Source organism: Ziziphus jujuba, chromosome 5 (assembly GCF_031755915.1).
Source record: "Ziziphus jujuba cultivar Dongzao chromosome 5, ASM3175591v1".
NCBI classification, from domain to species: domain Eukaryota; kingdom Viridiplantae; phylum Streptophyta; class Magnoliopsida; order Rosales; family Rhamnaceae; genus Ziziphus; species Ziziphus jujuba.
Window position 1 is genome coordinate 6,195,191 of NC_083383.1, and position 25,535 is coordinate 6,220,725.

The following is a 25,535-nucleotide window of genomic DNA, read 5'->3' on the forward strand; positions in this document are numbered from 1 at the left end:
GTTTGTATAATAGATAATACATGCTCTGAAAAAAATAATATAAAAAGGGGAATTTCTTATTTCTTAAAAGTTTCATTTAAATTTAATTCATAAAGGGCTATCTTAAGTGTTTCTTTTTTTTTTCTTTTTTTTTTTAAATTTGGTTCTATATTTATAATTAATTGCTCCTCTTTTCGTAGTTAAAATTTTTGTTTCGAAGATGGTTTTTTTTATTTTCAATATGGCATATAATTTTATTTTAAAAAATAACTGCATTTAATATATCAATATTTATTTTTTCAGCCACTTCCAAAATATGTTTTTCTAAGTGTAGCTCAACATTTGTTTTTATTATTACTATTATTATTATTATGTCATAGCTCAATTTTATTTAATATTGGAAACATGCTATGTTTCTTTTTTCTTTCTTGGTTTTTAAATGCCATATAAATTATTTAAAATTTAGCATTAAGTTTAAACTAATTTAAATTCATATTAAGACAATTTTCAGATTTTAAAACAATTATTGAAAATTGTTTTTGCAATCTTCAACTAATAGCACGTAGGATATTAGTGCAGCATGACCTTGCCTGAAGCAAAGACTATTTTTTCCTTTTTCTATATTTAAACGCCCTTATGCAAAATATCAATCAGTCTTTTGCTCTCTTTTTTCTTTTTTTTTTCTTTTTTTTCTTTTTTTCTTCCCCCCTCTTTTAACCCCTCTTTTGATCGTGATCACTCTTCGGTTTAGCTTTGAATTAAACTAATTTTTAATAGGTGGCTGATTGATTCTCTTTCTCTCCATTGGTCTTCCTAATTCATTTTGCTTCCTGGTGTCCAGAGACAGAGTTGTTCTACAGGGAACGAAATATATGTGTTTGTTTACAGAGCATGCAAATATATATATATTTTTTTCTTTTGTCCTAAGAATTAATTTCCAAGCGGAATGCATGGCTGATTAATTAGTTACAGATCTTGTGAAATATTTATTTCATGATAACATAATGATAGGACACAATTAGTTAGTTTTTTTTTTTTTTTTTTTCAAATAATAATATGCAAGCAACATAAACACGATAAACAAATTTATCTGAAAAATCATATTAGTTGAAACAAACAACATCATATATATTTTGGTTTATCTACAAACATTACAAGATTGACAGAAAAAATTGTAACAAATTACATAAACTGAAACCTATAAACAGGGGAAAATATGTACAGCATCTCACCACCAGCAACAAAACACAAATTGAAAAAACAACAGAATGAGGAAGTAGGAAGAAACATGAACAGAGAAAAGAGAAGAAGCCTCAGAGGAGTAAAAATAGTAGTAAGGATAGGAATAGTCATGTGGTCCTCTTGTCGGTGTCAGCGGACCTGAAGGTGGCTGATTGAAATAGTTAAAAGGAGGCGGAGGAGTGCCCCATGAAGGATACCAAGACGGTGATGGAGGAGATGTTGGCGGTGTTTCTTTGTGCGGCGAGGGTGGTGGCGACGGAGGTGATGGTGGTGGGGTCGATGGTGCTGATGGCGGCGGCGGGAAGCCGTAGTAAGATTGGGGTGGCGAGTGGTGCTCTGGCGGAGGTGATGTTGGCAATGACGGTGATGGTGGTGGATGTGACTGTAAAATAGGAGGCGGCGGTGAACATATGACTGGACACGTGGCGCAGTCACTGATGCATAGTAATCCGGCTTGGGGATCCCCAACTTGACCTCCATATGTTAGCGTGGCTAACGTGAGCAGAGCAATGAAGTAAGGTAGGCATAAAGGGTTTATTGCCATGGATACCAAACCTTGCAGTGTCATAGGCTTGGAAATTGGAAACCAAGTTATAACGGTTTTGAAAGAGCGGCTTCCGAAGATAAAAGAGCAAGTGAGGCCTAATAGTAGGTAGATAGGTCATAAGTCTCTGCCTCTACTCTATATGCATATACATGCGTGTGTATAGCTCTTCAGAAGAGAAAATTTAAAAAAAAAATTAAAAAAAAAAAAGTGAGTTTTGGATACTTCTCTTCTTATGGAGGAGTGGTATATTGCTGTAAAGAGACCGTTTAGTTCCACTCCTTTTTCATTTTTCTTCACTGTCGTTGAAATCATGAGTTAATCAATTAATAAAATATTTATATGTTGGTTGTTGTTGTTGTTGATTATCAATTTATAGTCGATGATGTTTTTGGGTGATGTTATACTAATCAAACCTCCATTTTGGGAGACATAATATATTACATGGTGTAATCCGCATCGCTCATGGTGTGGGGCCACCTTAAATGAGCGGCTGTCCGTGTCATTGACGCGGATTCCACGCTCATCAACGACTTATACAGTCTTATGAAGAAGAAACCTTTCCCATTAAGATATTCATATGTAAACAAGTGTAGGACACTTGTATCTTTTTTCCTTTTTATATTAGATAGGACTTTGGAGTATGTATATTTTGTATTATTTCATTTTTCGTGGGAGAAGGAATCCTAAGCAAAGCTTCTTTGACAATCTCCTTTCTTTACTTTTTTTCTCAAATGCCTTTCTGCAAACATAATCCAAACTTTGTGTGGATCAATTCCCTCCTCGCAATGGCCTCACTTTATGCTGCTTCTTTTATTTATACTTTCCTTTGCAAGCTGGGCTTCTCTAATAATTCCCACTTGTCTATTGTGGGTTCTAGCAACTTCTAGTTTTTTAATCAATTGGCTTGGATACTGATGGTAATGATATTCCACAAAGTGCATATCACATGACAAATAGTTTTCCTACAGCTTAATTTGATTAATATAACCATTCTATGGATTAATAATATAACCATTCTATGGATTAATATTTTGGTTCCTTTCGAGCTTTCAATTCACCAACTTTCTTTTTCTTTTTCTTTTTTTTCTTTTTTTTTAATCTTTTTCCTTCTTGTGTCATTGTTTACCATGGTCCATTCTGAGTCAGTGATTGTGATGGACGAATAAAATATTTTAGAGAAATTTGCATGACATGATCTTGTAACACCAGCTAGCCAAATCTACCTACATATATCCCTAGAAATATTATATATATGCGTCTCAAAATAGAACAGATTTGTCTTTTGATGCGTGAAGCATTCTTAAGAATTGCCAAGAAGAATAATATTTCTTTTTATAATGTTGAAAAGCAACCACAACAACAGTGGAAGTTTTTCCAGGGCCAATTTCGTAGAGGAACCTTATCTTAAGCGCACCATCCAACTAGCTAGCAGGTTTCTCCCAACATTTATCCACCTGAAATCAGAGTATTGCCTTCGTAACAAAACCTCTCAATATACATATTCCACCAGTTTCCTTTTTTTTCACCTTGTTACAAATTCAGTCTTACCATTCAACTCAAAAAATGCAGTGTCTTTGCAACTCTTGCTTTTGTTTCACTTTCTGTTTCTAATCGAGTCAGTTGCCATCATCTTCTCGAGTCAAAATCATTCTTCAATTCGATCCTAGCCATTCAACAATGAAACACAAGTAAGCAAATCAAATAAATTTTCATAGCCATCTGTTTTATTATATGGCCTACATAGAATATACATCAAGATGATTTTAGCTCTCTAGTTAGTGATTAGTACCTGACTTCTATATGATACTCTTGCTATAGGTGGTCGTTGCATGCTGTTTTGTGAGTGACCACTACTGCTGCGTAAGGAGCTCATATCGTCTGGTCCAGAATTCTTTCCAAAATCTTTTAACCGTTTAAGCTCTGGCAATATAACCGTGCCAAGATCCGGCCTGTCCTTCTTCCTTAATTCCGTGCACTTCAATGCCAAATTAGCGAATGCTAGAGCTTCTTCGACGGGCCAGTCCTGCACAGCAGGGTCAAGCATCTCTTCAAACTTACCCTTTTCAATGGCCCTTTGAACATGGTGAGAAAGAGCCATTGGTGGCCTTGCTGTAATAATTTGGAGTAGCATTATCCCTAAGGAGTAAATGTCTGACTTTGTTGTTAGCATGCCTGTCTGTTGGTACTCTGGGTCTATGTAACAAAATGTCCCTGCAGCAGAAGTCATGTGGTATTGCGTGACTTGGTCGGCTACAGATTGAGGGACTAGCCGCGCTAGACCAACATCACTTATCTTGCTCACGTAGTTACGATCTATGAGTATGTTTGCCGGCTTGAGGTCCCGGTGCACAAGTGGTTCAGGCTTGGTTTGGTGAAGGAATAGAAGCGCTGTTGCAATTTCACAAGCTATTTTGAATCGTCTCCTCCATGGAATCGGACGGGAATTTCCTCTTCGAAACAGTCGATCTTCCAAGCTCCCATTGTTCATGTACTCGTATACTAAGCATCCATATTCAGGGCAGGCACCAAGAAGGAGGACCATGTGTGGATGCCTAATGCAGCTCAGGACCTCAACCTGTACATGTTTGCTTGAATTAGAAGAAGTTGAATGCATGTTCATGTGATTATTATTAACAAGGTTGTCTGAATTTTCTTTCGTAAAATTCTTTAATTCATACCTCCTGTTGGAATTGCTTCCTTCCTTGAGCAGCATCAGGCCTTAAGACCTTGATGGCAACAGGGGTGTGGTCGAGTTTGCCTTTATACACAGGCCCATAACCTCCTTCACCTATTTTCAGTGAGTCTGAGAACTTGTCAGTGGCTTCTTCAATTTCTTCTATGGTGTATTTTCTATAGCGGACGTCGTTATGCGCCAAAACAGTCAGTGCCCGATTCTTCTCTTCTGCCTCTCGCTTTGCTGCCTTCTCTGCTTGTTTTCTTCTCTGAGCTTCCTTCTCAGCCAGCTTCTGTGCCATTGTGGCCGCTTCCATAGCAGCTTTGCACTTGGCCTTCTCCATCTCTGCAATGGCTAGAGCCGCCTCTTCAGAGAGCCTGGCTTCCTCAAATTTTCGAGCCTCCTCCATTTTCCACTGGGTCAGCTCTTTAGCCTGAATTTAAAGCCAGTGTAGTTGCTCTATTATAACTTTTCTAAACCATAAACCAGAAAATGAACATCTCCTGATATTTGATGATAGCAATCAATTTTAAGAGTATAGAAGCAAATAGAAAAATGGCATTCAACAAGGTAGCTCTTTGACAAGTTTCTTTCTAGAAAAACTGATGACAATGGCATAGCAACATCAATACCTTATTTTTAGCTGAGATTGCTTCTTTGCAAGCTGAACTGTACATGTCCATAGTTTGTTTTAATTCGAGCTTCAATCTTCTCATCTCGGCTTCAAGGTCTCGCTGCCACAAAACCATTAGTAGTGAACAAAAATGAACAATTCTCTTTGGTTGGACTAATCAAACGCCATAATCTTCGCACACTCACCGCGGATTGTCTGGTTTCCACAGGAGAAGTTGGAGTAGAGCTGAAATCTAAGTTATGGCTTGTGAAATCCAATGACCCATATGCACTGAATGACCCTGATATTTCACTATCAATATCTGAGATGGAATCACGGCTGAATGAAGACCTAGCGCTTTGGCTTGGAATATCAAGATGATCCAATGACAGGTTCGGTGGAGCACTCCGAGTCCTATCCTTCACTGGGTTAAGTTTCTCTGATCCTCCATTTCTCCATGCTCCCCTTGTAAGCTGTGGTCTATTCCAAATTACCGGACAACCATTCAGAAAAATAATGACGTAAGCTTTAATATTTACAATTACAAGGCAGTCATCATGCATATTATATAATCTCTTTTTTTTTTTTTTTTTTTCTTCCTCTTTTTTTGCTTGCGCAAAAGAAAATGTACCTGGGTACATTTTCTTCCGGCCCCTGTGGTGTTAGTTGTTTAGGCGGAGCAACAGTATTGAGCACAGGCCGTTGAGCAGTTCGGGCTTGCATTAGCTTCCCTTTTGAAACTACATACACAGAACAAAAGTCTGGTGCATATTTTACTAGGCTACTAGCCACATCATAACCTTTGAATTTCCTGTGATCAAAACCATAACAATTAATATTGGAAATCATGTACCCCTTGCATAAGTTTATTACAGATATATAAACATATACAGAAGAGGAAGAAGAAGTTGAGGATTATTGAAGAAAACCTAGTAATAGCATTCCTTGTCGATGCACCAACAACAATATTATTGATGTAATTCCTATTGGTATACTCCAATATTGCTTTAGGAACCTCAGAATCTTCGATGAGTACCTCTTTCATTTGGACCTGAATATATGTCCAAAAAATAAAAAATTAATTCTCTGGATGGTATTAAATGACATAAACTTTATGGTAAATATAATGTTACCCCTTTACGAGCACAAAATGTGCGAAATGGAGCAAAAACGTTTTGCCCATCGGGATCAGCATCGCTTGAGCCCTCTACATGATTAATTCAAACAAGAAAGAAGAAGAAGAAGAAGAAAAAAAAAAAATTCAGATTAACAGCCAACTTAATTTCATAGAATCATGCATGCATGAATATAATTAGTTAATAAAAATCGATGAAAAAGATAAGAGGGAGGGTACCTACGATTGTATTTGTTCCTGACGTGGACTAGGATGAGAAACGGATTATTAATGAGGAGATGATCAATAGCCCATCGGACGGCAGCGATGCTGTTCTTGTTGTCCTTATCAACGGCCACCGAAGTAGAGTTGATCGGCGGAAGGCTTTCATCAGTGTTGGTTTGTGGGGCCATGTGAGTCGTGGTTGCTGCTGTGCTGCTGTCGTTGTTGTTATAATTTGCACCACCTAACGCCGTGGGCTGCCGCTCCACCGCCACTGCCAACTCCAGCCTTCTCTATCAACCACGGCTACTCTATAATCTGGAAAAATTAAATTAAAAAAAGCAAAAATTAAAGGAGAATCAAGGATGCTAAGAAGATTAGCGCTCCTTTCTGGCGCTGTCAATACAGACTTGGAACGCCATGTGGCCTAAATTGGAAAAACGGAAATAACCAACTTTTAAATATGTCTCTCCCTCGGACCCCTTTATTTCCGCATTTTGACCCGGTCAACAGCATCTTAACATTGGGTAAAGCCTCATCGTCACCCTCTAATCTCAAAATTTGCAACTTGGAAAATTCTTTGAATTTTTTTCTTTTTGAAAATTAAATACAACTCATTTTTCTCCTATAACTAATTGATTTTGATATGGTAGATGAAACAAAAATGACTTCGAATATCACCTTGTGATTTAATTATGTAATTATGTTCATAAGGATTAGGTCATACATCAACAAATGGCTAAAAATATCCAATGGACTTACTTCCGGTTGAAGTTATTTCTTCTTCTTCTTATTATTATTATTATGATGACAAATATACTCATAAAAATAATTTTTCATTAAAAAGAAAACCCTATGCATGTTTTTTTTTCCTATGTTTTGAATTAGGTACATGAATTACATAAAAAATAACAAAATAAAACTAATAAATCCATTTTCTCCCTATGCTTATTACGCTGAATTCGAGTTTACTGGAAAACAAAAGATGCCTGGGAGCAGAGCAAAAAGAAAAAGAAAAAACCCAATTTCTCCCCCAGAAAAAAAAAAAAAAAAAAAAAAAAAAAAAAAAAAGGATGAACCCAATACTTGAGACCATTAAGTTGTGCTCAGCCCACTAAAATGCTAAGCCTAGAATGAAATGGGCCACTGTCTAAAATAGAGACGGCGTCGTTTTATCCGGCAACATTCGATTGCAGAGAGAGACTTTGAGCGCTAACCATCGGGCATCAGCTAGCTTCTCCCCCAAATCAGAAATTCAGACAAAAGAGTTGTGAATCGCTTTGGCGCTTGAAATCCAACGTGCGCGGTTATGTCGACGATATACGTGTTAGAGCCACCGACGAGAGGTAAGGTTGTTCTGGAGACAACGCACGGTCCATTGGATATCGAGCTCTGGCCCAAAGAAGCACCTAAGGCCGTCAGGAACTTCGTTCAGCTCTGCCTCGAAGGTTACTACGACAAAACCATCTTTCACCGCATTATCAAGGATTTTCTCATTCAGGGCGGCGATCCCACCGGTACCGGCACAGGTCCGTACACACACAATCTTACTCTAGAGCTGTTTTCCCTGGTTATTGTTTTTTACTTTTTTTTTCTTTTTTTTTTTGGTGCTCCAGTTGAATAAAGACGCATTAGGGATTGTAAATTGTTTGCTAAAGTTGAAGATGGATGCAAGTAACTTTCAATTCATGAAAAAGATTGGTGCTTATCACTGTTTGCAGGCGGTGAAAGTATTTATGGAGCTCCTTTTGCTGACGAGTTCCATTCGCGTCTAAGATTCAAGCATAGAGGTATTGTTGCATGTGCAAATGCTGGTTCGCCCAATTCCAATGGAAGTCAGTTTTTTATAGCCTTGGATCGCTGCGACTGGCTTGACCGCAAGCACACCATTTTTGGAAAGGTAACGATGAATTTTCTCTTCCCCAACTCCTTTGCCTGGGGAGAAAAAAAAAAAAAGGTTATAGAACTTATTCAACTTTTTTTTTTTCTTTTTTCTATTTTCGTTTTAAATTTTTCCTCTTTTTCCAGGTGACTGGGGATTCAATTTATAATCTTGCGAGGTTGGGCGATATTGAAACAGATAAGGATGATCGTCCTTTGGAACAACCACCTAAGATATTATCAGTTGAGGTAGGTTAAGAGGCATGTTGCTGAATAGTATTACTATTATTATTATTATTAATCTTCTAATGTGATTTATCAGTTTTGCTCGCTAGAGAGTTTGATTAGTGAGCTTCCTTTTGAAAAACCCACTTTTAGGTATTGTGGAATCCATTTGATGATATAGTTCCACGGGCACCTTCAAAGCCTTCTCTTGAATCAGCAAGTGAGACTGATAAAGATACAAAGAAAAAGGCTGTGAAGTAAGCAGTTTTTGTCCTTGCACTCTGAAATGTATATATGTGGTTGTATTTAGATGGATTCTTATATTTGTCAATATTCTAGCAGTATTATGAAATACGTGTGATATATATCAACGCAGAAAGTTGAACTTGCTTTCATTTGGAGAAGAAGCTGAAGAAGAAGAGAAAGAATTGGCAGCTGTGAGGAAAAAAATCAAGAGCAGTCACGACGTGTTGGATGATCCTCGTCTCTTAAAGGAAGCAATTCCAGAAGTGGTAGTTATCCATCACTTTTTTAATGTCTACTATGATCATGTAAAACTGTAGTGATACATATTGCTGGTTTTTAGGTCCAAGGGGGTCATCTTAACTAATTGCCTGTTTTGACTTGTATGAATTTTAGTGATCTTAATGTTACTTCTTGGATCAGTTAGATTAATTAGGTGAAATTACTTGGGTTGGCTTTGTGTGGTGGCATATAGATGGCCCAGTTAATGACTTCCAAAACTTATCTTAACCAGAATATCTACCTACTTGTTAAGACTATACATAATTTAGATGTCGCATTTTGTCTGTGTTTTGTAGTAAGCAATTAAGTCTCAAAAGGACGTGTCTTTAACAAAATGTTTTGAACACAGGATCCTGAGAAAACAAGGAATGTGCAGTTATCTGTCAGAGAAGCTTTAAGCTCAAAGAAAGAAGAATCTCACAAAGATGCAGAAGCTGAATTTTCTAATTCTTTTAATTATAGTGACGATGATGATGATGAGGCAAACTTTGATTCACGAATGCGTCAGCAAATACTTAAGAAGAGGAAAGAATTAGGAGTTCTTCCACCTAAGCCAAAGCTGCGGAATGGTAAGTGAATTCTCCGAAGTATTTTCAGATGGTAAATTCCCCAACATGTGTAGCTAGCATGAACATATCCTTTCCTTTTCTTTTGAGATCTATCTCTATAATTAACTTTATGTCATTTTCCTTTTCTTATACGTCTTTTTTATTTTTATTTTTTGGGTTTTCCTATAATGTTGCCTTAATTGTTGTAGCTTGTTTGTTAATCTACATATGCATATGCAGGGAGTTCTAGCACAAAGGGCTATGAAAAATCTCCACCAAGGTAAAAATGAAATCTTACTATTGTTTGCAAGTGCTTTTCTCTCCAAAAATCATTTTCTTTTTGTGTACGAATATTTGTATAATTTTCATCCAAACATATGCAGATGTGGAAGCATCTTAGATTGAAGCATGTTAGTAGTATATGTTGAAGTAAAATGTTAGGGAAAAACTTAAGACTTTCGACTAGGTTACTGTTGACAGGTTTCATTGTGGGCTTCAGTTGTATAATTATACATCTTTTAAGTGGATATGTTTTCATAACTTGAACTGTGACATGAGGAGGATCTTTAGAATATCTTTGATTTTGAACCGAACTGTATGAGCATAATGTGAAAAATATACACGTTAAGGCAGACTAGTTTATTTTTCATCTAATTTCAAGCTCACTTAATGCTTGTCTTGTTTTATTGTTAGCTGCATGAATGATGATACAGATCCAGTCATGGTTTTTATTTTTATATTATTTATTTTGACAGTTCTTTTTTTTTTTTTTTTTCCTAGAATTTTTGGAACCTTCTTACCAAAGGTTGAAGCTTCTGTTGATAATTGATAAAGAGAGACTACCATTATTTTCTTTTTTTTGTCCACACCAGGTCAAATGCTGAAAGTGTTGCTGATGATCAACCTAGGGTAGAAAAGCTTTCCTTGAAGAAAAAGGGGATAGGCTCAGAGGCAAGAGCAGAACGCATGGCCAATGCAAATGTGGACTTACAGCTGTTGAGTGAAGCTGAAAGAGGAAGGCAGTTGCAAAAACAAAAGAAACGCAGACTTCAAGGACGTGAAGATGAAGTATGTTAGACTTATCTGATTCATGGTTGTTTTTCCCCTATTTACCTAATTTCTTCTATCTGATTCCCTGAAAATCTTACAGTAGACCTGGTAATTATCATTTTAACTGTTTCAAATATGCAGTTTATGGTATCCTAAAAAATCAGCAAATGATAATAGACAAATATACAAAATTGTGCATTTAAAGTGTTGATGAAATTTAAAACTGATGTCGTGCATCCTTGAAACATGAAAATAGATTACATGTTAGACAAATGAAATGAATAGTGAATACTTGACTGCATTTCTTCACAAAATGTCTCTTTTCGGGTTGTGTGTTAAGTTACTCTCTTTCTTGTTTTCCTTTTTTAAATCATGAATTTGCTATGTGTAGGTTCTAGCAAAACTTGAGAAGTTTAAGAGTATGATATCTGAAAGACCTGCGGCCCCAAGTAGTGAATCTGAAGGTGGTGGTAATAATGAGGATCTGTCCGACTGGAAAGCTGTTCGGCTAAAATTTACTCCCGAAACTGGCAAGGTAAAACTACTTGCATATATCAATTTGAAATTGATGATCTATACGTAAACTCACTAATTTTGTTAACGAAAATAAACTTCTTTCTATGTTTTAGATGTTTTCCTGAACAATATTATTATAATGTCTGCTTCTTGTTTAAAGTGAATGTAAAGCTCTCATCCAATTCAATTTGCAGGATCGCATGTCTCGCAGCGATGACCCTAATGACTATGTAGTCGTTGACCCTCTTTTGGAGAAGGGAAAAGAGAAGTTTAATCGGATGCAAGCCAAGCAAAAGCGACGAGAACGGGAATGGGCTGGCCGATCTCTTACTTGATCTCTAATGTTCCCTTTTTTTTTTTTGGGTGTCAACTTGTCATCTTGTTATCCAAGTTTGCTTGTGAATATTGACACTCAAATCTAACTTACAAGTTGGATTCAGTGCGGGCTAGAGGGCTAAAGCCACAGACAAAAAGGGCCCAAAATGAAAATACCATATTGTTTGTCTCTTAAACATTTTTTATTTTTCATATGAATTAGTTATTATTTTCTTTTGTTGTTGAGAATGTAAAATTTTTAAGTATGTTTAGTAACGTTTTATAATTATGCTTCTTTACATTACCCAAAAAATATAACTATGCCTTTTTTATTTCACAAATTCTAGATAAATATGTTTAGGTGAAGAAAAAGAAATTGGAAGTTAAAAGACGAGGCTGCTGAGAGAGAAAAATAATTATTTTCCACGTTTGGTTACACAAATAAAAAAAAGAAGAAAATCATATTCCTCACCAAAAATTTATCATTGTTTTGATAATTGGGAGAAGCATAAAACATCAAAAGCAAAAATAAATTATAACAATGAATGGTAACACAATTTTCGAAATATAACATACGCATGCTATGCTTTTTAAATTCGTAATGAGCAAAAATACTGAGATATCATTTTTTTGCAGCATATTTGTTATTCAATTCTTTTAAATGTTTAAGATTTTTATTTTTTATTTTTTTTCATTTGAAAATTAGAACTTTACGTCTAATATTTATTTAAAAATAATAAAAATAAAAAAACTTAAAAATATCTCCTTTTTTTAAGTTAGAATATTTATAATTTCTCTATCACAACGTCATTGTCCTCCATTTCTTTTCTCCAAATTTAATCCTTTCCGTAATTTTAGTTTCTATTTCACATCAATTTTACCAAACACGTGTTACGCAACAAGCATGGACTTAAATCAAACTCAGCTTCATGCATTTCACGACTAACTGAAGGGAACTAAAGAGGAACAAAATGTTGTTGGAACTGGAGCTTGAAGTGCAGTTATGGCAACCATTACTTCTTCAAAGACCAAATTTATGATCTGTAACTAAAGACTGAGAGAAGCACAATACATGATTATGCTGCCAAAACTCTCAAAACGGTTCACAGTTTAATTTGGAAACTGTAACAAATTAATTTGAACACAATTTTTTTGCGGCGTATGAATTTTGACCAACGAATAAACTCTTTGGAAGAGAAAAGGCAATTTATGTTTGGTATTGGGTGGAGGTGGAAGAATCAGAATTTTAATGTGACCAAGATTTAGGAAGACTGTTTCTATTCTATTCTAATAATGGACATCCATGACCATGTCGTAGTATGAGGCACGCCTCTATTATAAAAAAAAACCTTTGTTAAAAAAAAAAATCACATGCCTCATGTTACATTTGTCGGACCAGCGAAGACCTTAGACCTCACAAACTTATTTTTTTTTTATCTGTAAATAGCTTCTGGAAATTCCAAATAGGTGACCTACTTTTTTTTTTTTTTTTTTTAAATTTGAATTCAAAATTAATCCGCTTTTTTTTTTCCCTCTTTTCTATTTTTTCCCTCTTTTCTATAAGCTGGTTTATGGGATACGTTCAAGCTAAAAAAGGAAAAGAAAGTCAGCATTGTGCTTTGCAACCAACCCAGAAAAACAAATATATATATATATATATATATCGTCTAAAACTGGCATTTAAACAGAATTTGAAATTTCGAATGGAAGATTTTTTCGGCCGAGCCCTTTTTCTTCTGCTCTTTCTGTTTCACCGTAAATAGACTTGGAATTTTGGAAAGGTCTCGCAGACCAACGTTTTTTATATTAATAGGACCGGCAATGAACATTCTTTTTTTTTTTTTTTTTGGAATTATTATAATTGTGATTTTTCCGCTTTCGTGTTTTTTCTTCATTTCTGGATGGATGTGCGGATGTGGTGCTGTAAATTATGGTCAAAAGTAGTGTATAATGTTGAATTTGTTATGTCGAGGTAGGGCCCATTCATTATACCGAATTGTACGCGTATGACTCTACCATGCCCCTAACCCAAAAATGTTGCATTACATGATGTAACAATGACACTAAATTAAACATGGTGGATAATGGTTTTATTGAACAAGTTTCTGGCAAATCAAATGCTTACAAGATTGGAAAGTCCTATGTATTATCGAGGACTTTAAAGAAAATTTTCAATGTTAAATCATCAAACTTTTGGATAAAATTATCAGGATAAACTTTATAATTTTAATCATTATCATCTTATTTTTTTTATTTCCTATAATGTTGAATAGGATTGAATTTAACTATTTTAAATTTAGTTTAATCAGCTTTATATTATATTTAATTTAATTGAATCTAATTTAAAATAATATAATCACATTCCATTCAATCCAATACAACAAATGCACTGTAATTGCAATCCCAAACCTTTTTCATCTTTTTCTTTTCTTTTATTTTTTTGCTATATAAAAGGATTTAATTTACTGAGCAAACAAACCTTTTTTTTTTATATTTTACTTTTCATAAACCAAGTTAATATCTTGTTTAAAAAGTTTAACACGTAAAATACAGAGGCAGAGGGCAGAAGCAAGCTAATTAATTGAAAAAATTTTGTCTTATGTGGAATTGGATAAAGCAAACCAGTAGGAAAAATGACAAAAAAAATTATAAATGCCTTTTTTCTACTGTTCCAATCAATATCATTTGGATCTCCACGTCAGCATGAGATCCACCAATCACGGGTCCCACAAATCATTCTGGCCCAATTAAGTCATGGGTCCCAGTTGCTTCTAACAAGATTGCAGGAATATATTTTATATATATATATATATATTTTTTTTTTTTTGAGAAACAAAAAGGCAAGTTACATACATGCTTCGTTATATTTTCTTGCTTTGGTTTCCAAACTAAAAATAAAAAATAAAAAATAAAAAATAAAAAATAAAAAACAAAATCCGAAAATCCAAAGCAGAAGCAAAACCCAAACAAATGGCAAAGCGCGTAAAATTCGTAGTCACCGTCCTACACCTACCGCCACCACCACCACGACTCTCCCAAAACGCCCATAATCCTAAAACCGCATTCACACCTGAACTGACCTGCCACGCCACCCCCCACAGCCCCAGCCCCCTACCCCTCTTCACATTCCATGTTTTTATTTTCACTCTGATACGCTTTTCCATTTCCTACTTCGCCACCACATCATCCATCATGCTCTCCTCCTCATCAATTGGCCAACTAGTTTTGACCTTTTTCTATTTTTTTTGACTCATTTTGATGATCCTTATTAAAAAAAAAACAAAAAAACAAAAAATTTTAATTAATAGTTTGAAACAGTCACTACAAAATGGATTTTCACATGTAAACTTGACTAAACAAATAGATACAACTAATGAGAAAGCAAAATTCCATTTGTACAGTTAAGGAAATCCTTTCTTTTTTTTTTCATCAAAGAATATGATAGGTTTGACTTGATCATAGATGATACTTAGCCGTTGTCACAAGTTATGAAACTTGTACATAATATACACCATAAATAAGCCCAGCCCAGGCATCACCGATTTCTCAATTTTTTCAATTTCCGCGTTCACACTTTGGTTCACACATATTATCATATACACTTAACCTTTCCACCCCTTTTCCATCTCTTTCTATTTTTATTATTATTATTATTAATTTTTTATTGTTAATCTCTTTCGCTTCATCTCCTTTCCTTGTTTTCGTTGCTCTAAGACTCTTGGCTTTTCTGCATCTTTTACCATATGAAACACAAATACCCTTCTGTACCAGACGAAGAAGATCTCTCTTACATATTCAGTTTGCTTCGATCCTCGATTGACCAAATGAGTGATAATGGCAATACTAGGAAGCGGCGAAGGAAAGACGGAAATGATGCTGATGATGATTCGCCTGAGAAAGAAGACGATAAGACGACGGGTCTAAAGGGTATAGTCACTTCCATATTGTTATTGGATGAGCAGGAAAAGCATGACCAAGAACAGCTTGATAAGGCCTCAAACGATGACAAGTTGTCGTTGGACGAGAACCACAAGAAGAAGACCAGAGCTATGTTTGATTACTACTCCAATTTCCAATATTGTAATTCTGAGGTCGAAGAATCAGAGCGTTTGAAGAGGAAGAAATCGAGGGCCATGTCCAGTGCGGTGGCTGTGGCCGCGGCCTCTGATGGGTTGGAAAAGATCAAGTCCGGTTCGGCTGGTTCTGCCGCTACCGGTAGTGGACCGGCCGCGGGTCACCACCGCCGGTTGTGGGTCAAGGACCGGTCCAAAGCATGGTGGGATGAGTGCAATAGTCCTGATTACCCAGAAGAGGAATTCAAGAAAGCGTTTAGGATGGGAAGAGCCACATTCGATATGATATGCGAAGAGCTCAATTCGGTAATAGCCAAAGAGGACACGACCCTGAGAACTGCAATTCCGGTCAGGCAAAGGGTCGCCGTTTGCTTGTGGAGGCTAGCCACTGGAGACCCACTTCGGGTTGTGTCCAAACGCTTTGGTTTGGGGATATCCACCTGCCATAAATTGGTTCTTGAGGTCTGTTCTGCTATAAGAACTGTTCTAATGCCTAAGTACTTGCAATGGCCTGAAGATAGTGCCTTGAGAGATATAAAAGACGAATTCGAAACGATATCAGGCATACCCAATGTTGTTGGGTCCATGTATACTACGCATATTCCGATTATAGCTCCGAAGATTAGTGTAGCGGCCTATTTCAATAAGCGTCATACTGAGAGGAACCAGAAAACTTCATATTCGATTACGGTTCAAGGGGTTGTTGATCCAAAAGGGGTTTTTACAGATGTTTGTATTGGCTGGCCTGGTTCAATGCCTGATGATCAAGTGCTGGAAAAATCGGCTCTTTATCAGAGGGCCAATGGGGGTCTTTTGAAAGGAGTTTGGATCGTTGGGAGTTCAGGGTACCCACTAATGGATTGGGTTTTGGTACCTTATACTCAGCAGCATCTGACTTGGACTCAGCATGCCTTCAATGAGAAAATTGGGGAGATTCAAAAGGTTGCAAAAGACGCGTTTGCCAGATTGAAAGGAAGGTGGTCTTGTTTGCAGAAACGAACGGAAGTGAAACTCCAAGATTTGCCTGTTGTTCTTGGGGCTTGCTGTGTGTTGCATAATATCTGTGAAATGAAGAATGAAGAAATCGATCCAGAACTTGTGTTTGAGCTTGTTGATGATGAAATGGTCCCAGAGGTTGCTTTGAGGTCGTCAAGCTCAATGAAGGCAAGAGATGCTATTGCTCATAATCTTTTGCACCACGGTCTTGCAGGCACTGCTTTTCTTTAGAGAGGATAGAAAATTTGTAATCCTGTACTTTTTGATATTGTAATTCTTTTGCTTATATGGCTCTGTCCTGGTAGTTTACCTAGGAAGCCATTCTTCATTTGTTGTATAGGGGTTCTGTATTAGATTAGATAGATTTGCCCCTGCAGCCAGTGAATGCTTTTAGTCTTTATAGGCTTTTCATATACTTGAAAATTACAGAAACATGTAACCTTAGGTACCTCACACTCCATTTACCTAATAAGACAAATGAAATTGAACATCAAAATGTTCTCTTGTATCATTATTTTCCTTCTGATGTGATGGCAAATGACTTTAGTGCTTTGGAATACTATTATATATATATATTTACAAGGTTTATCAACCTTGGTGAAAGTCAATATTGCCTCAAAATTTAACAATTTCTTGTGTTCTGTGTCAAAATGAGGGTTTTCCTTTTCCCTTCTGTACATTTTGTTTCAACTATACATATTTATTAAGCCTACTTTGCAAATAATGATCATAAGCCCTTTTTAAGTATTGAGGCGGTTCTCCTTGTAACTGACCGTATTGTTGATACTCTTAAGCTTTCCCTCCCTCTATGTGGGAAAAAAATCATCCATTGAAGTCCTGAAAAGGCACTAATTCTTACACTTTTTTTTTTTTTTTTTTAAATTTCTATCCTATAATAGTTACTTAGGGAATCTGAATGCTTATATAATGGGGAATTATTTTAAGATTGCCGACTTCGAACCCTTATTCTGACAAGATCAAGTCAAATCATCAATTATAGCACGTTTAATTGTCCAACTAAGTATCACCTAAAGTTTTGGTGTGTTACATGCCATGAGAATTTACTTTCACTATACTCTTCACCGTTTCCAAGATATTCAGTTTTGTATAAATATCCATGTTTAATTATCCATATTAATAATCTCTATTATTTTTTGAGCTGTCTTCGTCCTGTTGAGTATCATTATCAGCAAAATATATACAAAAAAAAAAAATATATATATATATATATATGTAGCTTATTATAATCTTTTTATTTAGCATACTCGTCAACTATCCACCATAAAGAAATCGACCATATTGTTCCACGTTCTTTCTCCAGCAAAGACCATCAGCTTTATCTCCTCAAGGAAACAAATATAATTTATTTGAATATTGATTTACCCTTAAAACAACATTTAACCTTTATTTAAAAAAGGAAAAAGGAATAAGAAATTTTTTTAAATCATTTTTCATTAGGTAGACATCCTATAGCAGAAAAAATAAATGAATAATCAATGTCATGCATATATTTCCCATTCCAATTTCCAACAATTGAAGACTTTTTGCCCCCACCCCCGACACAGAAAATATGTACTGCATGACATGATATAAGCCGCAAGAGACATGGTCGAACCATTGCCACATCTTTGGGCTTGTCTGTGGTACCTGTCCGGTCACCTGTTGCCAAGAAACAAAGCAACATGCCAACAACTGGGAAGACTTTCATTACGCATCGAGCCCAAAAAAACCAAAAACAGAAAAGAATTTAAATACATTAACTTTTAAGCAATAATTATAGCGTCTTCAGTCACTCAGCGTCGCAAGACAAAACTTGCCTAAATCCTATATTTATGATAAGGCGCATGAAGACAGGATAACCTACATGGCAGCATATTACAATTTATCAAAGAAAAAGGAAAATGGTATATTACAAAGTGACGTCAGAAAACATTCAGAAATTATTCGTCGTAAAAGGTAGAATTGGTATCTCATCATCATAAATGCTCTAATTCAATTATGAGACATGATTTTCTGAAATTTAACCAGACAATAATAGTGAAGCAACAAGACAAATATACAGTAAATGGTATACCCATATTCCACTGTTAGCCTCTTGCACTGACAGTGAATAATTCCACAGCTATATACAGTATTCCAATTAATCATCTATCACCCTTGTCTCCTTGACATTTATAACTCTTGGCAACTCTGATTTGTTATTATTCGAAGCCATGTTGTAGTCAGTTTAGCGTCTGATTGGTTTCTCGTCATGATAAGATGGTAGACTGAAAGGAAAATGTGCAAATTGGATCCTCAAGACAGGGGAATCGGGTTTCTTGTTGTCAAACTTGTAACCTGCATGAATATCGAACTTCAGATCATGATTAATTGGAGAATTATGTTGAATCATTATAGAAGACTTTTAACAACACGATTACAAAATTATGTTTACAATAGACATACAACGTATGCTTGCCATTGGTAAATATATCACACTATGCTTGCCATTGGTAAATATATCACACTAACCTTTTGCCCAGGTGGATTTGGACTTTATTACAAACTTTATGCCATAGAATTATCATTGTCAAATTGTATGGTCTAAGTAATTGATGTATAGATCTCCATACAACTAGCATGCTAGTAATAGCATAGGAATTTTCAATGCTTTGTTCATCTCCAAAAGGAATAAAAAATATATATGAAAGGAGAATATTACTTATTACCTTGAAGAGCTTCCATAGCAGTCAGAGCACACTTCTCATCAACAAACTCCACAAAGCACAAAACCATGGCCTTATCTCCACTCTGCAGTTTTCATTATTGTACATGTTTTATAACATACCATTATTATATTAAAGTAGGACAGAAATAATCCACCAGCACAGTTATTTACTAATAGTCACAATGAGAATAAACACATTAAAAAGCTTCATAAAAGTTGAAACCTAGCAGTTCAATCTTGAATTGAACTCGTATTCATCTTTTCACCTAAATTTCCATTTTCAATTTTGTTGACTCGAAAGTCTCAAAGTAACAGAACATGAAGGCCAACTATCATAGAGCAAACCAACCAAAAAACAGAGAAAGAAAGTAGAGGAGGGGGAGATTCCATTGTATTAATAGCCAGTTCCAAATGTTAGAGAAATGGTTTTGTTTACCTTGACTAAAGTTATGTTAACACTACCTAAAAGGAGAGAAGATAACAAAGAAAAATCCAGAGACCATCCAATTCAATTGATAATCTTGTTTTCTAAAATCGTGCCAAAAACCTTCCTTTTCTCAGCAGGTAATCGTCCTATTTTTGTTTCTGCCAAAGCAGAGTACAGTCTAATGCATTTTAACCATCAATTAACTTACAGTGTATAACATCTTAAACTTCCAAACTCAGAAATTAAAAACAAATGAAATTAAATTCTTCTGAGCTCTACGCATGAGTTCAACATTTATGAATATTCAAACATATCTCCAGTTGAATCCTATTCAATTCATAAAACCCTCATTGGAACGTTTGTCACTACACTCAAGGCAGACAACTAATGAAATGCTGGCGATACTTCTAAGTTCCAATATAAAAATAAGCAGGCTTTGAAATGTATTTCCCGTAAGTGAGTAAGAGAGACTCTAAGTACGTAAAGCATTTCTCTGAAGAAGTCAAAAAAAGGCTGATAAGTAGACTTACACGTCTAGACCCCTTGTGGACAACTTTGATTTCTCTAAAACCAATAAAAGGACGGAAAAGATCTTTCATAGGAGTTAAGGTTTGGGATGACAAAAGAAAGCATGTAATATAACATAAATTGAGCATATCATATACAATTTTCATAACATTTTAAGTGCATATGCTGTATCTAAAAACTAAAAACTTGAACATAGGAATTGGAAAAAGGATCCCAGTTTGAAGATAGATGCAATTTGTACTAGGCAAAGTTCATATTTCCAAATTAGTTCTGTCAAACAATGCAATAAGCCTAAAATATGTTGCGCAACTAAAGCATCCACAGACAGTCAAATATAGATTAAGAAAAGGATACGGCCTACTTCTCTTCTGGTACAGTCAGTTGGAAGACCATCAACAAACAAAACATTTGACTCACCCTTAGGGTGTGTAAAACCATTATCATTTCTCAAGTAGCTGGGACTTTCAGTACTTCTTTCAACATTTTCACAGGGACTGATGCCTATAGAAAATTCCTGCCTTTGGTTCGGCAAAGTTGGAACATCCAATGCAGAAGGATAACCCTGTGTGCTAACTCCCGATGTAGCACCATTACCAAGTTCAGGACGAACTCCAACACCCGAAATATTATCTGCAGCATATGCCCCAGGCCCGAATGATCCTATCTGCAGGAAAAGAAACATTTAATTTCCACATTATATGTATTTTATCGATAATAACTTGAAAGTTTGTCCCAAGCAAAGTTTTACATCTCTCTGCAGAAGCGCACCCGGAAAATCAGCATGCTGTGCTCGTAACGAAGGCGGTTCAGATGACAAATAACCAGGAAAATAAGGTCTCAAAACACTGCCTGTTACAATGAAAGGAACCAATTAAAACATACTCCTTGATAAATCTCTCTGCATAAAAAATGAAGACACACCCTGCAAATCGGTAGGGTCGTAAAAATTATTTGGCGTCAACAAGGGTGCTTCCAACGACAAGTAACCAGGCACATGGGGTCTGGCAACGGTGGCTGCTAGAATAAAAATTATCAATGAAAATATGTGTCATTGTAAGTTGCAGATAACACATTAAGAGAAAGATTATTCAATCAACATAAGTGATAAGTCATCCATACTGACACACCTTCTAATGTACAATAAAGCTAGATGCATATTTATAGCTTGTATCAAAATTAAGTAACTGTCAACTTACGCCCAAAACAGCGTTAGTCTAATTCTATAGCTTGTACCAAAATTAAGTAACTGTCAACTTAAGCTCAAAACAGGGTTAGTCTAATTCTAAGTCCAAGAAAAACTGTGACCAATGAGAATTGCACAGTACAAGCAAGAGCATAAAAGGAGGTTTCTGGCTGGTTGATTCCAATCTTAAGTTTTAAAATTAATCTAGAATTTGTAAATAAATTAATAAATATATAAGAGCAGCAGAATGAGATAAGATATATGTAAATGTGAGTAGAAGGGAAAAGCAACAAATTAACAATGTAAGAAACTGCAAATAAACGTAGAACATTGTTTCCATCTCTCCTTTGATATGCATTTTTTTTTTTAGCAGGCTAACTAATCGTCTCAAAATAATATATATAACCCATTTTCGCTCACTAAGTGTATGTTACAAAAAGAAGCTATATAATATATATATATATATATATATACTCGAAGCTTTCTATTAAATAAAATTAAAATTAATTTTCAAAAAAACAAAAAAGTAAGTGGGAAATTAGGATTAGGGCAGAAAACGCACCGCTGTCCCCGGGTGCTCCATATCTGGTTTTTGGATCATCCATGGCCCTGTAAGCCGGTTCCTCTCTCGCTATACGGAATTCTAGTCTCTCATACACTCTCTATTCGAATCCCAGACTATAATTTTAGCATACGCCTTCTTTTTGTTCGTTGATAGTTCGAAACGACGCAGTGTTTTGAAGGGAAGCTTTAGAGCGAGAAGCATGCCGTGTAATAAGGCCGACTGTATTTCCATGTAATTTTCATCATTATTTTTATTTTATTTTTTAGTTTTTTTTTTTTTTTTTTGGGGCAACATTTTTATTTTTTGTTTCAAAATCTTTTTTTTTATATGAAAAAAAATAATATTTTTTTTTTCAGAAAAAAAAGAATATTTTTTTTTCATAAAGAAAAAAGTCTTTTACTATATGTTTTATATGATCACACAAATATTATTATATGAATAATGATAAAATACCAATTTTCATAATGTTTGAAGTGACTACAAATATATATATATACACAAGTATCATTATATTATTACTTTGTATATTTAATTATATTTTATCTTTTAAAATATTTACTTTTAATGAATATTTTTGAAAACAAATTGATGTGTATGGCATTATTTTTATTATATCATATGTTAATATATATATATATATATATTCATATGTATATTTAGTAGTAATGCTAAATATATTGAAAACTTCATCAAAATTGATTTAACAAAAAAAAAATATCAAAATGATATGGTAATTATTTTAAATTTATTACAAATTAATATTTTTTAGTTTCGGTATTTTGCAATTTAATCGATTTTAAAACCCATTCAATTAGGCATTCAATAGGTAAGTCCCAGTTGTTAATAGAAGATTAACTATTTTGTCAACTCCTCACAAAAACATAAGAAAAAACAAATTTAAAAAGTTAAATAATTCCATTTTAAATTCAATAAAAAATGTCAATTATCAAAGAAAGATAATTGTGATATAACTCTAATTATTTTCTCGAATCTAATTGTGAAAACTCTTCTGCAATTGAAAAGCATCTATAAACTATGATCCAAATTCACTGATAGTCAACACCTAGCAAGGATGCATTTAGACGTAGGCTTTGGACAGCCTTCTCTTTTTGCTTTGTTCTCAGCCTCTTTACCTTTTTAAGCAGCCATTAAGGGCTTTTGCTGAAGTTTTCACTCTAGGATCAACAGGCTCGTCATCATAGAAACTAATTAGCAATAAACTTCCCAATGATGCTTGTCCTCGATGTGTTTGCTAATGCAGTTGCTCATTGGCTCACCCAAACCAATTACAAAAACCCTTATTATTAGTATGCATATTGAAAAAGTTATTAATACCTTTAATATTGTTCATTTATTTTATTTTTTATCATATATATACATATTATAATTTATAACAATTTTCTCCTGTATTAATTGAAACTCATAACCTCCTAAATAGATGTAGATAATTTAGCAAGTAACCTTGCTTGACTATCAAAGATACATATATATTATTTATTTATTATTATTATTATTAATTTTTTTTGCATTTGAAACATATTTCAATAGGGTTGAGATTTTTTCGTTTTTTTTTTTTTTCAATACCGAAAGTGAAAAATTTGAACTCAAATCATCACCCAAGTAGATAACCATTTTTAAATATCTTCCAAATTACTACATATATATATATATATATATATATATATGTAACTTATAGAATATGTTAACGTAAAGCTTTTCTTAGGCTTCCCAAAAAAAAAAAAAAAAAAAAAAAAAAAAAACAACAACTTGTAGAATATGTTTTGTATTTAAGATATACAAGGAGAATAAAATTACATATGAAACACTTCTAATTTCATTTTTCTAGCAAGGATATACGTGTGTGTATATACATATATTTTAAGGATATGTACGGATATAAGAAATGTGTAACTTTATATTTTTGGAGCATATAATTAAAAAATAATAATAAAGTATGTTATATATTATAACGGGATAATTGAAAGCATACCCCTATGCGTTTTTTTTGTTTGTTGTGTTTTTGTTTAAAGCCAATGACCTGTATATGTTTTATTGATCTTGTGAATAAATTTATTATATATAAAAATAAATGCAGATAAATTACCTGAACTTACCTCACGTTTAATTATATTGCAATATAACCGTCTCTATCTATTATACATTTAAAATGCTTTAGTAAAACTGACCATATAATTCCATTGTTTAATTATATACAAATCCAAAAAGGTTTTGTTAGGTGATAATTTTTTAATTTACTGTTTTTTTGGAGAACTTAACTAACAATTAACAATGACCACTAATACTAATCTTCAAATCTTCTGCTTGGAGATGAAATGTTCCATTCCAAATTTATTGAAAAAAAAAAAAAAAGTTCTTGTTCATTGAGCCACTTTAATATATGCTAACAAATAATAAATGGTGAGAAAATTGTCCAGCATAGCTTATTGTTTAAATTTCCCGATCCAATAAAATAAATAAGGGAAAAACTAGCTAAATCAGTTGCCGTACTTATGGTTTTTGGAGTTATATGCAGCATGTCTCTCTCAAGTATTCAATCTCACATGCTGTTGCCTCCGATTTATTTTATTTTATTTGTAAAATTTTAATTCCCATGGCTATCCCACGTTTATTTTACATCATATTTTAAGTTTATAATCTATAAAATAATAAAAAAAGGTATATTATATTTATGCTAGACTGTCCTTTTTTTAAGAACAGATCTCAAAATCACACCCAATCTAACAGCTGTGTTGGAGAGCTCATGCTGAACTGCTGCCTCTTCCAGTTGCTTCTCTTCTCTTTAAAAAATTATCAAAGTAGGAAAAGCTGCTAGTGTACCGCCAAAGTACCCATTTTAATCACCCCAACCACATTTCTAGTCTCATCGAGCTGCTCCTGACCCCACTAAACCATTCCATCACCAACCCCCACGGTTTTACACATGTATGACAGCGAACTACAGGTTGCCACGTAAGGGGGAACGTAGAGCTCGATCGACGTTTGACGCACCGGATCACCCTTCTCCATTGTGGTACAAATACGCAGCAAGATAATAAATAGTGAAATTGATTTGGCAGAGAGAGAGAGAGAGAGAGAGTAGTAGGCTGGCGGTTCGGGTTCACACATATTCACAGCTAGATTGAGCTTGGATTTCACTGTGAAATTCCTTATTTTTATAAAAAGCACCATGTACGTTACCCGTTAAGTATAAATATAATCCCGACCCACTGCCCTTCTTGTCTTGTAATACAGCTATTATTCAGTGCTTACTGCTTAGGTGGACCCCCTTCTCTAAGTCACCTCCCTCAGTCCTCATCAAGAGGTTGGCAGCATCTACGGCTGTGATTCCGTATCCTTATGTACTATCAACAATCAACTAGCGTTTTAAACGTTTTACCTTCTATAGATTCCAGAAAGTGATTTTGTTTTTCAACTATAATCTGGATGTTAGGAATCTTGTTAATTTTATTAAATATCAAATTAATTTACATGGAAAATAATGAAGTAATTCTAAACATCGGCGTGAGATGAAAAAGTTAAAAAAAAAAAAAAAAAAAAAACAAAGGGAAAGGGTGCAGTGGGGAAACGGTGTGTACGGTGCACAG

The 25,535-nt window shown here is 34.6% G+C and overlaps 5 protein-coding genes across 7 annotated transcripts; 2 read left to right on the forward strand and 3 right to left on the reverse strand.

Annotated features, from left to right (window-relative positions):
- Nucleotides 1-1,049: 1,049 nt before the first annotated feature.
- Nucleotides 1,050-2,090, reverse strand: LOC132803830 (extensin-1). Its single transcript, XM_060817444.1, has one exon. It carries the CDS (start codon nt 1,787-1,789, stop codon nt 1,208-1,210), a length of 582 nt encoding a protein of 193 aa, XP_060673427.1. The 5' UTR covers nt 1,790-2,090; the 3' UTR covers nt 1,050-1,207.
- Nucleotides 2,091-3,291: 1,201 nt separating this feature from the next.
- On the reverse strand, nt 3,292-7,371 carry LOC107420108 (U-box domain-containing protein 51). 2 transcript variants are annotated; one of them, XM_025074828.3, is made up of 9 exons: nt 6,414-7,371; nt 6,189-6,262; nt 5,985-6,106; nt 5,687-5,866; nt 5,262-5,535; nt 5,075-5,176; nt 4,447-4,875; nt 3,558-4,343; nt 3,292-3,431 (listed from the first exon to the last, which is right to left on the reverse strand). In XM_025074828.3, the coding sequence occupies exons 1-9, from the start codon at nt 6,580-6,582 to the stop codon at nt 3,414-3,416; spliced, it is 2,154 nt and encodes a 717-aa protein (XP_024930596.2). In that variant the 5' UTR covers nt 6,583-7,371; the 3' UTR covers nt 3,292-3,413. The 2 variants fall into 2 exon arrangements, with proteins under 2 accessions (XP_024930596.2, XP_048331328.1); XM_048475371.2 differs by having other exon boundaries at nt 6,410-6,549.
- A 189-nt stretch (nt 7,372-7,560) lies between these two features.
- Nucleotides 7,561-11,684, forward strand: LOC107420107 (peptidyl-prolyl cis-trans isomerase CYP57). The gene is made up of 10 exons (XM_016028979.4): nt 7,561-7,920; nt 8,113-8,291; nt 8,420-8,521; nt 8,651-8,754; nt 8,874-9,009; nt 9,372-9,591; nt 9,811-9,850; nt 10,443-10,638; nt 11,012-11,155; nt 11,331-11,684. The coding sequence occupies exons 1-10, from the start codon at nt 7,701-7,703 to the stop codon at nt 11,469-11,471; spliced, it is 1,482 nt and encodes a 493-aa protein (XP_015884465.2). The 5' UTR covers nt 7,561-7,700; the 3' UTR covers nt 11,472-11,684.
- Nucleotides 11,685-15,003: 3,319 nt separating this feature from the next.
- Nucleotides 15,004-17,016, forward strand: LOC107420105 (protein ALP1-like). The gene has a single exon (XM_016028975.4). It carries the CDS (start codon nt 15,195-15,197, stop codon nt 16,749-16,751), a length of 1,557 nt encoding a protein of 518 aa, XP_015884461.2. The 5' UTR covers nt 15,004-15,194; the 3' UTR covers nt 16,752-17,016.
- Nucleotides 17,017-18,460: 1,444 nt separating this feature from the next.
- LOC107435525 (RNA-binding protein 1) lies at nt 18,461-22,155 on the reverse strand. Of its 2 annotated transcripts, XM_025067981.3 has the most exons (7): nt 21,928-22,153; nt 21,104-21,196; nt 20,931-21,031; nt 20,537-20,846; nt 20,185-20,246; nt 19,229-19,310; nt 18,461-18,857 (listed from the first exon to the last, which is right to left on the reverse strand). In XM_025067981.3, exons 1-7 carry the CDS (start codon nt 21,968-21,970, stop codon nt 18,748-18,750), a joined length of 801 nt encoding a protein of 266 aa, XP_024923749.2. In that variant the 5' UTR covers nt 21,971-22,153; the 3' UTR covers nt 18,461-18,747. The 2 variants fall into 2 exon arrangements, with proteins under 2 accessions (XP_024923749.2, XP_060673630.1); XM_060817647.1 differs by lacking the exon at nt 21,104-21,196 and having other exon boundaries at nt 21,928-22,155.
- Between the last annotated feature and the right edge of the window lie 3,380 nt (nt 22,156-25,535).

What these genes read in the sequence shown, in the direction of transcription:
- LOC107420107 (XM_016028979.4), top strand. Translation starts at nt 7,701, where the DNA reads ATGTCGACGATATACGTGTTAGAGCCACCGACGAGAGGTAAGGTTGTT. An exon ending in TATGAAAAATCTCCACCAAG is followed by an intron (nt 9,851 to 10,442) that starts GTAAAAATGAAA and finishes TGTCCACACCAG; the next exon opens with GTCAAATGCTGAAAGTGTTG. An exon ending in TTCAAGGACGTGAAGATGAA is followed by an intron (nt 10,639 to 11,011) that starts GTATGTTAGACT and finishes TGCTATGTGTAG; the next exon opens with GTTCTAGCAAAACTTGAGAA.
- LOC107435525 (XM_025067981.3), bottom strand. Translation starts at nt 21,970, where the DNA reads ATGGATGATCCAAAAACCAGATATGGAGCACCCGGGGACAGCG. An exon ending in TACCAGAAGAGAAGTAGGCC is followed by an intron (nt 20,247 to 20,536) that starts GTATCCTTTTCT and finishes CTCCTATGAAAG; the next exon opens with ATCTTTTCCGTCCTTTTATT. An exon ending in TGCTATGGAAGCTCTTCAAG is followed by an intron (nt 18,858 to 19,228) that starts GTAATAAGTAAT and finishes ATATTCATGCAG; the next exon opens with GTTACAAGTTTGACAACAAG.
- LOC107420105 (XM_016028975.4), top strand. Translation starts at nt 15,195, where the DNA reads ATGAAACACAAATACCCTTCTGTACCAGACGAAGAAGATCTCTCTTAC.
- LOC132803830 (XM_060817444.1), bottom strand. Translation starts at nt 1,789, where the DNA reads ATGACACTGCAAGGTTTGGTATCCATGGCAATAAACCCTTTATGCCTA.
- LOC107420108 (XM_025074828.3), bottom strand. Translation starts at nt 6,582, where the DNA reads ATGGCCCCACAAACCAACACTGATGAAAGCCTTCCGCCGATCAACTCT. An exon ending in CGTCAGGAACAAATACAATC is followed by an intron (nt 6,263 to 6,413) that starts GTAGGTACCCTC and finishes TTAATCATGTAG; the next exon opens with AGGGCTCAAGCGATGCTGAT. An exon ending in CATTTTGTGCTCGTAAAGGG is followed by an intron (nt 6,107 to 6,188) that starts GTAACATTATAT and finishes ACATATATTCAG; the next exon opens with GTCCAAATGAAAGAGGTACT.